The sequence below is a fragment of the Falco cherrug genome, chromosome 8 (assembly GCF_023634085.1).
Source record: "Falco cherrug isolate bFalChe1 chromosome 8, bFalChe1.pri, whole genome shotgun sequence".
NCBI classification, from domain to species: domain Eukaryota; kingdom Metazoa; phylum Chordata; class Aves; order Falconiformes; family Falconidae; genus Falco; species Falco cherrug.
The window spans coordinates 62,833,950-62,846,093 of NC_073704.1; the positions used below are offsets into that span (position 1 = coordinate 62,833,950).

The window sequence follows — 12,144 nt, forward strand, 5'->3', positions numbered from 1 at the left end:
CCTGGCCAGGGGTGTTGCAGCATGGTTCCTCGCTGTTGGCTCCATCCTGCATCACACGATGATGATTGCCGCAGGAGTTGGGCTTGGGGATGGAGAACCGCTGCAGGCTGCTGTGGAGGGTTTATTTAATGGACCATTTCTAAAAAAAAAAAAAAAAAAAAAAAGTACCAAAAATCCCTGTCTATTGAGTGTGGCAAGTATATTGAAGTTTTACCCAAAGAGCACAGGAGGGAGCTGTACCTTATGTGAAGTTTGTTTCAAAGTCACCACTGTTTCTTCTTAGGGCTACAAAGTCAGGTGTAGAGCTTACAGGGGGAATACAGGCTGATCTCCAGCAGCAGGATGGGAACAAAGGCATCGCTGCCCAGAGCATGGACAAAAACCATGCAGGTTTTCCCGGGGAGGGTTTGTTTGTTGTACAAAGCATTGCTATCAAATTAGATTTGTGTTCAAAAAGTGGAGTGGCCATCAGTAGAAGTGATACAGAGTCTCTTGAAATGGTATAGGTGGCTTTTTAACTCCAAAACTGGAATTCAAAAGTATAAAAGTTCACGTAAAAAGAAAAAAAAAAAAAAAACCCCACCAAAAAACCACACACCAAAAAAACCCTGCCCTGTGTTAGATGATCAGCATTTTGGTTTTGATGTCAAATGCCTCCAGTATGCCCTTAGTTTTCCTCTTCTCCTGGAGTTAGCAGAGTGTATCGTACTGGGATCATGGTTAAAGATGGGAAAGAAACGTGACATTTTTCAAACCAGCCCTCATATAAAGCAGTAAAGAAAGATGATCAAGTAGAGAATTAGTTTAGGGCATGGAAGGCAGGATAGCAATTTTAGCTCGTCCCAACTTTGTGTGTCTGGCTCTCTGTGTGTTGGTTCCCCCAGCTATGTGGTGGGGACGGTGCCCTGAGCACACCAGTAGGCAGTGCGGACAGGGGATCAGCTGGCAGTAGTGCGGTGCAGGTGACTGAAGCACATGTGGTGGCATTTCTGGTGTTCACAAGCAGGGAAGGGAAGAAGTCCTTTGAAACCCCATCTCTGAAGAGCAGTGGTGGTCGCCTCCTGGCATGCAAGCTGGGATACTCACCTGCAAGCAAGCCACCTCTGGAAATGCGCAACTTGTCTGAGCTGGTCACAACTGCAAACAGAATCCAAGTCCCTGGAAAGCCCTAACAAGGAAACCAAGCTGAGAGACATCCATTAACGAGACTTACCAATGAGAGCAACCTGAGATGAGATAAACTGCTAATGATGAGCTTATGTTGCAAAGGAAACTGCTGGGGGCACTTCACAAAGCAGAGACAAGAAGGGGGATAAGTGAGAGAGCATACAGGTGGCTTTTCTGTGCTTCTTTTTGTTTAACAGCTACAGTTGTAATACCTGGAAGAACAGCAAACATGCAGGAGGTGGCAGTGCTGCTGGAAACCTAAAGACACAGTAATTAGCAGATAAAGCTGGCAGATCCTAGGCACAGCCTAAGATTGCAGGTGTCAGCAGCAGCAGGAGGGGGTGGGTGGGAGGGAGAGAGAATACAGAGCTGTCCTTCGCAAGACGTATACCACCAGCTCTGAGGAAGGACTGTTAGCAGTCTCTGTTGGGAGGATAGGTTAAAAAATGTGATGCCTAGGAAGGGGAAGGATCTTTAGTACAGGGGAGAGTAGCTGTCCTTGGCGCTGGCTTGCCGAAGGATGCAAGTTGTCTGCATGTGTCTCCTCCCTTCCTTGGTGGAGGAGCAGGCGATGTCTTCCATGGGGTGCCTCCAGCATTCGTGTCTGGCTGCTGCAGCGCCTGAAAGTTGTGTTTGAAATAGAATCAAATCATCAGCTCAGACATCCCAAGCGTGGATGATTTTGGAACTAATGCTTTGGCCAGACTTACTATAAGGTTATAGTTTCAGGTCAAACAGAGTTATTTCCTTTGACCTGGAGTGGTTCTCTCCTTGTTTTTGCACTCAGTGACATTAAAAAAATAAATTACACGTATCTATTTTTATGCTTATATATTACGGTTCTTGTGCATTTTCCTGTCAGTCTTTTAGTTCAGCCAAAGCAGCACAAATCATTAATCTCGCACCCCTGGGACAGAACTTTATTGGTTTTACTCGTCGCTTTGCGCGCTGCGTGGTGCTGAGCAGCTCTCCAGTGCCATGTTCTGCAGTGACTGCTCGTGCGTCACCGCAACCCTCCGAGGTCAGGGGAAAATGTTCAAAGGTGTGAGACCTGCGGAGTCTGTCACATTCAGGCTGTGGAGAGATGCCTGGGGATCCATCTCCAGCAGAGCCGGGAGCACAGTTTTCTCCAGAGGGAAGTGAAGATAATGAGGGTTTGGAGCAGTTTTGACAGGGGCCGAGAGCACCTTCTCACCTTCCGACTGGTGTGTGTTAACAACATGTGAAACTGAACTTACTTTTTGAATAGGAGACATAATTGTCTTATCGAGGGATTCCTCTGCTGTCTGTGCCGTGGGATGGCATTATCCCACCACGCAGGATGGGGCTCTGCTGGGTAGGTGGTCCCTGACCCTGGACACAGCAGTGATGTGCTGGGGGGAGGGGTGAGTTTATAGCAGGATTTGGGAATTGCTGCCATAGGCTGTCGCCGCCTCTGTCCTGTGGTTTCCTTTATTTCACTCTCGGTACCCATCACGTTTGCCTGGAGGCCGCAGCATGGCTGTGACCCTCTGAAAGTTCCGGAATGGAGATGCTTTCCGTGGGCTGTCTCGCAGCCCAAATGAGTGTGTACTTTCTCAAGACAAGTGGTCTGGTGGTGGCTTTGTTTTCAGAGCATGGAAAAATCGGTGAGGGTCGTAATGCGCTGAAAGGAGACTGCTGTCTCCTGGCTCGCACCATGCAACACAGCCGAGAGCCTGGCTGTGTCACCGCTGGGTGACCTGGCCAGGTCCCACATGCACAGGAATACACGTGCAATATTTGGATTCAAACATCTGCTCCTTGCATGTACTGCTTATATTTTGCTGTTGCATTAACACGCAATTCATACTGGAAATTCTGTTTAAACATGCAGTTGTGCTGGGTTTTGGCCGAGGCTCCAGGGTTCAAGAAACTATCACACCCACTTAATCCTCCAAGCAGGTGCGTGGTATGTATCAGACCAGTGCTAGGCATAGCTGTTAGCCGGAGGAGTTGTCAATACAAGCTTAATAAAGTGAGAAGTGCTGTTAGAAGAGACGAGGAGACTTCAGGAGTGCTTAGGTCCTTCTTCAGTTCTTCCTTTTGTGGTCAGAAAGAGGGTTAAGGTGGAGGCAAGTCAGAAGGGCAGCGAGGGAGGAAGGCTGGGGAAGCACTGCTGCAGGCAACAGTTAGGGAGTATCTGGAAAAAAAATCCAGCTATGAAAAATAAATATAATAAATAAAAGTAAAAGGGCTGGAGGGCGTAAAGGAAGAGCTGCTTTTGCATATGCTACTGGCAAAAGTTGATAGGAGGAAGAAATAAGAAATAAAAAGGGGTGAAGGAAGCTGCCAGGTTGAGCAGATGTGGTGGCTGCGATGCACACACAGAGCCGGGCGCAGGGTGGTCCCCACCATGGGGGGCTGTGTAAGGGGGTCAGCCCGCCCGGCTGTCACCATGTGGCTTGCCTGTAGCCATGCTTGTGCTCTTAAATGGAAACCGCCAAGCAGAAACAGAAGTGGAAGCAAATTAAATAATCGCCCTATCTTCATTAGCCTTAGATGCATCTCTGGGATTGAGATTTGACTGAAGAGAAAACTCCAGCTCAGAAAAAACTATTATTGCAGTACCTAAAATGGTATTTACAATAAGATTGCAAAATTGCTTGATTACACTGGATACAGCAATCAATTTTACTCTTAAATAAGCACATGATTGGAAGAAAGAGATTTCTTCATACTGCCCTCACAATAGCCGTTCAATGACATGGGGGGGGCAGAGGGGGAGGCAGAAGTAATAAACAAGACTGATAGTAGCTGAGTAGCCTTCCCCCCCCCCCCCCCCCCCCCCAACCCAAGACTGATCCACTGTGGGACCAAGAGCTCTCTGAAGGTTGTTTAGAGAGAAGGAAAAAATTAGCAGCTGCTTAATATCCCTGAGCAGTGAGAAACTCAAAACTAGAAGGGTCTGAGTTCAGGGTGGAAAATAAGCCTTGCCTTGCAGTTGCTGCTCGTGTAGCGGCAGGGCACTGACCTGGATGCTGAACGCATGTCTAGCCCCTGTGTCCTCTCTCACCTTCTCAAGTCATGGTGCTTTTGAAGCTGTGAGCACAAAATACAAAGGGTGAAAAAAAAATCTTGATGGTAGATGAGTTTGTTATCATGAAGTGCCTCCCACCTGGAATTTTAATTGGGTTTTGGTTGGAGTAGGACCAGAGAATCAAAATTGGTGCAGCTCAGCGAGAAAAGGACAGGAATACTAGTTGTCAGTATGCCAGTCTTCTGTTGTTTTTCAGAGGAATAATGTTTGGAGTCTTTGGGGAGCTGATCTACAAGGGTGTTGTGCCTTAAAGTGAGGTGAAACCAGGTTCCCTTAGATTTAATCTAGTGATAGGACTTTAAAAGTTCTTTAAAAAACACTGTTACAGAGAATAAGGGTATCTGCATTATAGAGAAAGCACCTTACAGAGAAAAGGTCACCTAGTGGGAACAGCCAACTGTGTGGGTACTGTTGGTGGGTGAGGGTTGATGCCCACACGGTGTGGGACAGCTGGAGCGTGAGGGTGCTCCAGGGTCTGCTCCGAGGTAGAGCCAGGCAGGCTCCTGCGAGGCACCAGCCGCTGTGGTCTGCCGTAAGGCAGAGAGATTTGCACAAAAGAGACGGTTGCCATTCTTCGTTCTGCCAAGCTCTGCCAGGCAGCACTTGAGTAGAAAAGGGCCATAACATCTGATACCACTTTGAACATGGGGCGATGTTTGGGGCATGTGGAAGCCCTTAAATCAGAGCAAGGTGTTCCCTGGAGGAGAACTGCAGAAGAGCTGGCTGCTGCAAGCACAGCAGGAGCTTTCAGGGTCTTGAAGGTTCAATCTGATTCCTCTGGCTAGGCTGGTGTCACGTCAGAGCAAGTGGCTTGAGGGCTTTTCCATGATGATAACCTTTTTTCCTGGTTGGGGGCTGAGGGAGGCATTGATGTCAGTCTGCCGTGGGGTGATGTGCACAGGCACCAGCGACACCCCAGTGGCAGGGGCTCCCCGCAGCCCTGTGCTCCTTGCTGTCCCCCCTTTGGCTGTCTTACCACCTTGGGCTGCCTTTAGGGGGATTCCTTGTGGTCAGCCCTGCGTTTGGCACAGGGTGACACTCAGGGGTACCGTTTATTTATGTTTGTGGCCTGTGAACATCAGCTTCCCCAGGTTTATTTTTTTTTACTTTATAATCACAGACCAGATGAATTTATTTTATCTTTAGAAAAATGTAGAGCCAATTTAATATGGGTGGGGATTACAAAGCTGAGCGTGGGAGTCTGTAACTGAAGCCCTGTAATCTGGAAGGTAGCATGCTGGAGAGCATCCTTGACAGCAGGATTTAGAAAAACTGCCAGCTATTACAAAAGGTAACGACTACAGGAGGAGCTCCTCGAGTGCAGAGCCTAGTGGTGCTGTATATGCAGACAGCCTGCTTCGACTGTGCCTTGTTTTTCCCTTTAGGAGCTCAGTCCTTTAAAAAGATCAGGGCAAATGTATGTGGTCCGATAATGCGGTCTTGTCTTCTAGGTGACACCTGTACAATGGCAGACTACACCCGGCTCAAAAGCATCCTCCTGGACCTGCAAGCTCATCAGCAGAGCCTGCCGAGCAGCCTGCCCAAGGACAGAGTATCCCAGAAGCGCTTCTTAGTTGAAGATATGTTTAAGCACTTGGATATAAACAGTGATGGGCATCTCAGTAGCTCTGAACTGGCTCAGGTGGGTTTATTGTTCAATGAAAATGGAATTATGAAGTGATTGAATTTTTCATTCAAAGTGTGAATTGAATGTAACGCAGCAGCACTCTTGTGAGAACAGTCATTTGTAACTGTCCAGCCGGCAGCAGGTAAAGGAGGAAAATCTACTGCAGTGTGTGAGTCTCTTCTCTGCATCTCTGGGGAGACACTGTTGTCTCAGACATTTGAAGCTCCTCTGCAAACAAAAAACATGGCAGCTTTCCAGCCCCATCCATGCTTCTGAAAATAGATACTAATCCTCACACTAAATGTCATCTTCTGGAGTATTTCCAGCTAGCTGGCTTGGGGAGAATTAATTTGGATTTTTTAGGTGTGTTTAAGTTAGACAGAAATCTCTTAATTCTTCCTCCCTGCCTTCTGGACTGTGCATTAGCATGTAGTAACATGACAGCAAAGCTGGAATATTTTTTAACAGGTTTATTTTCCCAAAATCCCTAGACAGATGCTGAAATGTTGATTAGCAGAACTTAGTAACAGCAGAAAAGGTGAGAGATAGAAAAAAAATGTTATTTCTAATTATGGGCATGCTGTGCTGTTGGAATGCATTTAATTGGTAAAGTGAATGGAACACACAGCCCGGGCACTTGAGCCAATTACTCTGTGTCCTGAACTTGCTCTTTGCACATGCAGACCTGAGAAAACAGGCCTGTAAATATGAGAAAAGGCATTATGCCAGATGTGGGACAATCTTGTCTTTTCCAATTCATTGGCATCTATGAGTTAGAAGCAAGCACCTTTTAAGAGCCTTTTGGAAGCCAATACCTGCCTGGGACCTGTTCCAGTTTCCAGAGCTGGCCCTTCACCCTTGGGGCTGCAGGAGCATCTCACCTGCACTCAGGTTTTCCAGCGCGCATGAATTGCATTGCAGTTCCAGCATGTAAATGCAAGCTGGAGCAAGCAGGAGGACAGATGCAAGCTTGCTCCTCCCTGGGCTCGCTCCTGTGTAGGATGGCTCGCACTGAATTTTAATCCTCAGGCTGTTGACATGATGCACGATCCTTTCTGCACAATGCAAAATGTCAGCGTAAATTCCCTTAGATCTCAGAGCTATGAATATATACAATACTTCATCTAAATGTGATGATTTTTTTTATAAAAACATGGTAGGTATAAGAAAACACTTTTATCTGGATTCAAAGCCAGCTTTTGCATAATGACATCCAAGTGTCTGTTCTGCTGTCCAATTTTTTTCTCTTTTTACATGAAACTTATTCCGTCAGGATATTGAAACTCAACTCACATGGAAATAAAGGGTTGGCAGCCTGCAAGCCATTACCATTAAGAAGAAACAATGACCTGCATTTTAAAGGAGCAGGATTCAGTGCTTTAGGGTCTGCCGCAAAGTTGCTGTGGGCTTCGTTTGCAGATGTGCTGGGAGCTCAGGTCTTGCTTACAAGAGCAAGCATAGACCTTAGCTACTATTATTTTGTTTCTTCTTTTCTCACTGTTATCAAAATCAGTAAACATGCTCACACATGTGCAGCCCACTTCAATTTGATAGACCAGAATAAGTTCAGCCCCCAGCTAGAAGCCCTCTCTCCCAAACATCCACCACAGTGCTTGCCACCAGCATTGCTGAGCTGACAGCACAATCACCTCTTAAAAGACAAAATAATGCAGGCTAATGCAGAGTATAGATAAGCCATGAATCCTTTTAATCCTGAGCAGAGTGGCACTGATGTTGGGTCCCTTGGTGGGAGCGTGGCTGAAATCCTGACGGGGCTGAGGACCTGTCTGCAGGGCAGCTCTGGTGCTTTCACAGCTGCAGGATTCACAGTTTACTGGTAGCATGTCAATTCTTTATTTTTCTTACTAGCTCAACAACAAGATGATTTTCATGTGCTCTTACGTGATCGGTTTATTCACCCAGTTTTCAAGGGTTTTTTTGTAGGTAATGAGCAATTTTTAATTTTCCATGTTACAGTCTTAACAGAAGTTTTCTTGCCTTGTTAGGTAGATTTGTGATTGATTTGCATTGGCTCTTTTATTTGAAGCTCTGTACAACTTTAAAATTCCCCCAAAGATAGGAATTTCATTGCCCGTGGGTAGAGGCAGCTGAAATGAACATGATGCGGTGGGATCTCGTTCTCTCTGGCTGCTGGTTGAGCTGCTGCTGTGCATTTTCTTTGTTTTATTTAAAAGAAAAATAGTCTCTCGAGCACTATAACCCTGTCTGCAAGGAAAAACTCGAGGCAGGTAATGTGCACTGCTGCAGAAAAAAAGTCATTTTTAAGACCTGAAGGGGGGATCTTTAGGAGGCTCATTGCAGAGGCATTCACCCCAAAGGAGAAACTGGAAGGAGAGTCCCTCCGGAGGGCACGGTTCTGCACTGGGGCATTACCTAGCACCGGGAGATGGTGAGGATCTTTGCCCCCCACCTGTTTGTTCTCCACAGCAGGATTGCTTTGAGAAAAAAGTTGGCAGCATATGGTGCAGCCCCTCTGCTTAGAGCTGCTTTGCCTCCTGGCTGCTGGCAGACCCGATTGAACAGTTTCCCACCAGACCCTGGTAGCATGAAGTGCCCGTGTAGTTTTGCAGACGTGGGTATGCAGGGCTATTAACAACGGTGGTAATTGGAATGTTATTTCCATTTAAAACTTCAATGTATTTTCAAGTCAGATTCATAAATCTACTGAATTTGTTGCAACTGAAGTGTTTTGTGTTGGTTCCCCCCCCACCCCCCGATGTTAAATCAAAAGGACTAGTAAAAACTTGTCAGTCTTATGAAAAGTTAATCAATTTTCAGTACAAAGGTAGGCAAAGGGAAATTTCCATCTTTAGAAGATTGATCTTGGAAGTTATGGTTGATCTCACTTTTATTGAACATTTTTACTTGCTAGGTGAAGGGTCTTTTTTTAGCATTATTACTTTAAATTGCTTCAATATAATGGGCCAAGACTAGAATAGTAAGTAAGGGTCCCTGGACTACAGCAAAAAGCCTTTCTGCCCAGAAGATGCAACATTTCAGAAGTTTTCTTCACATTCTACAATAAATTCACAGAACCCAACATTTTCATTATGCTTGGGTCTTATTTTTGCTATTTGCTAACTTGGATGTACAACTTCTACAGCCATCTTCATTTTTAGTGTAGAATGTGTGAAATGTTTAGAATACATAAGACACAGTCAGGGGCCTGAAAAACACACGAGTGTTGAATACAATGCTCAGTCTTGCCCATTCTGGTCCTAAAAGCAAGCAATATAATTTGGTCCTTACCTACAGAGGAGAGTGGAAAAACAGACTTTCCTTTTCCCCTGTTGAATTTTTTATATATATATGTATACATTTGCAAAGTGAAAATGCAGTTCTGTGCTGCTGCTGAAGGAAGAGGCTCCTCACCCTCACTGGTCCATGGCCCATGAAACGCTGCAGGAATGCAAATATCAGTTGTATCTTGATACAAAGTGAATACATAATGACAGCTAATTATATATCTATATATATCTCTCCCCACAGGTTGTTTAATGGAAAATTTGCTGGCTGAGCCAGGACAGCAGTCTGTAGCTTTACCTTATATATAAGATTGCTTGTTCTCTTTGCTACAGCTAATGAAGAAGGAGGACCTGGAAGATGATTTATTGGATTGTACATTAGAAGACCTTCTCCGGTTTGATGATTACAACAACGATGGCCGCTTAACCCTGCAGGAGCTCTATACAGCCTTCCGTGAGTCCCGATGCTTTTGTCTGTCCTGGGTGTTGAAAGCATGTGGGTATCTGCGATTGCAATGTTGTCTTCTCAGACATGATCAGCAAAGATAATCCCTTTTTGTATTTAATGCGTGAAAGCACTATAGAAAGCTTGTTTCTAAAGGCTACTGTGTTCCAAAGGGTAAACATGAACTACGAGATTGGTGAAACTGTGTGGGGCTTATTGTTTTTGTGTGTATTTTGTTGTTGTTCTGGTGGACGGCAGTGGAGAGAACTGGCCGGGTCTGTAGACCCGAGTATGTTGTTTCTGAGTAATCCTGAGGAAACAGGGTTGAAACCTGCCTAAATGTCGTGGGGTAGTGTGAGTTAGTTTGCTGTGGGGAGGGTGTTTTACTGAATATTCTGCCTGGGAATGATCTTTTCTGCATTTTGTTTCTGTGTTAGTACGTGGATTATGGTGTGCAATCTCGACACATATCTCAGCACCATTTGCAAGGAACCCTAGATACTGAGCTACTTACGCTGAAAAAATAAGTTCTTGCGTTATCCTGTTTATCTTCATGATTTTGTGTTCATGCTTTAAGTTAAGCGTTCATTGAAGTCCTTCCCTGGAAAAGGCCCACATTGTCTTCTTCACCTGATTGATAGATAGTTTTGTTGATGCCTGTCACTTTGGGACACTAAAAAATGAAAGGCAGAGAGAAAATGGGGGGGGATAATTCGATAGCTGGGATAGTGAGGTACAGAGTACTTGTATGTAGTTAATACTCTTTAAACAAAAGGAGGATTCAACCATTGAACTGCTGAGTGCAGGCAAAAGGCTGATAGCAAGCCGGTTACCTCTTAAGCTGGATTCTCAAATCTTTGCGTATGGCATTTCATAGGCAAAATAGTTTTGGTATCTCTTGATTTCATTTACTAAACCAGGACACCCTGCTCCAGAGCCTGCTCGGTAGGAAGAGCCTGGTGTGCGTGGGAATCGCCATGAGCCCCACACCAGCACATTCCTCGTCGATGCTCTTTGGCAAGCTGCAATGCTAATACAAAACCTCTGGTTTTGCCAAATATCCTCTTTTCTAGAGTGGTTTCTGTTTTCTTGACTTCTGGCTTTTTGTTGAAGAAACCACCCCACTTTGTATAATAATGTTTAAAGTGCTTTAAAATTAGCCTCAGTTGTCACCTTGGACCTGTTTGAACCACATATGCATTTAATTCAACACATCACACTCAAACCAGCAGATATACAGTAAAACATAAAACCTCATACATTAAGAAGGCCATAAAGTGAATTAACCTAGCTATAAAGGCCTGACATGCAGTTATTTGGGAGCATATTTGGATCAGTGGGTTCTCAATGTCACAGCAACTCGAAGCTAAATTCCAAGAGTCATTTGTATGAGTTTTTGGTTCAGTGAATTTTAAGTAGGCAATGAAAATAAGACAAGTACAAAATGTTAGCCAATGAATAGAGATAGTAATCGATAAACTGCAAAAATGTAACAAAACCCAAGGCGTAACAATGAGTGTCTATCAAAAGGATTTTGTATATGATGAGAATTGTTCTCCATCTGAAGCTGAAAATCAGACTGACTTCTCCATTTTCAATTTTCTCAGAATCTCCACTTTTATCAAGAGCGGTTAATGGCTCATCAGCTTTTAATTTAAAAACAAAGTTCATTGCTTGCAACTTCAGAAGTTTTGGGGACTCTGTAAGCGAATGCTAGTGCTTGGTGAAAATGTATCTTTTTCCTTTGTTACACAATGTAGGAAAAAAATCTCAAAAATGGTTCAAGCACTTGTCTTAAGCACACACTTTGGTTTGCTGTCCTTAAGCATTTACGGAATTTCTGCTTTGTTACGAGCCAGAATCTGGCTCGCAATAGCAGTTCAAAGGCAGAGCATCCTGCACATTTTTCGTATTTTGGCCAATTAGGTTGAGCCTTTTGTTGCTTGAAATTCACCCAAGCCACTCATTTTTGCATGCTGGCAGCAGGCTGCGGGCATGGCTGCTCAGCAAGCTGAGGAACATAATTACCAGAATTCAGTGACATCAGAAAGTGTCAATCTAATTTATCTTCTCAAAAACTCCATCACATCTGTTTCAGTGCACCGTGCTCTGGTATAGTGTCACGGTATTGGAAAGGTTTAAAGATGACCTTGATAATGTGAAGAGCTTTCCAATTTGTCATTCTTGTGCTGCTTTACAAGTTACATTTCATTTTAAAGAGTCTCGTGGCCTTTCTCTAACTTACAGAGCCACAAAATGATCTTTTTCTCACTCTGTGTGTCTCTCTCTTGCTTTCTCTTGACCCATCATCTCTCTCTAAGACCCACAGAGATTCAAAGGACATTTTTGATCCCCATCCATGTTGATCAGCGGTAAATGAATGAAAAGGGCATGGATGAGAACAATCCAGTCTCTTAGCTTTTCTGAAATGTGGTTTCACCCTTACAAGCACCACATCTAATAGGTGGCATTTTTAATAATATTTTCTAATCATCCTCATCATTTGTATACACATCTTAATGCAGAGTTTTGGATTATGGACAGAAATAGTGGCCCTTCTACTAACCCTGTCACCTTTCTG

At 44.5% G+C, this 12,144-nt stretch overlaps 1 protein-coding gene across 2 annotated transcripts in view; it reads left to right on the plus strand.

Annotated features, from left to right (window-relative positions):
- FSTL4 (follistatin like 4) overlaps positions 1 to 12,144 on the plus strand; it is a 236,515-nt gene that overhangs the window by 120,837 nt on the left and 103,534 nt on the right. For both annotated transcript variants that reach the window (XM_055719381.1, XM_055719382.1), the window contains exons 5-6: positions 5,677 to 5,867; positions 9,452 to 9,572. In XM_055719381.1, coding sequence (XP_055575356.1) covers positions 5,677 to 5,867; positions 9,452 to 9,572 — 312 coding nt within the window. The remainder of the gene's footprint in view (positions 1 to 5,676; positions 5,868 to 9,451; positions 9,573 to 12,144) is intronic.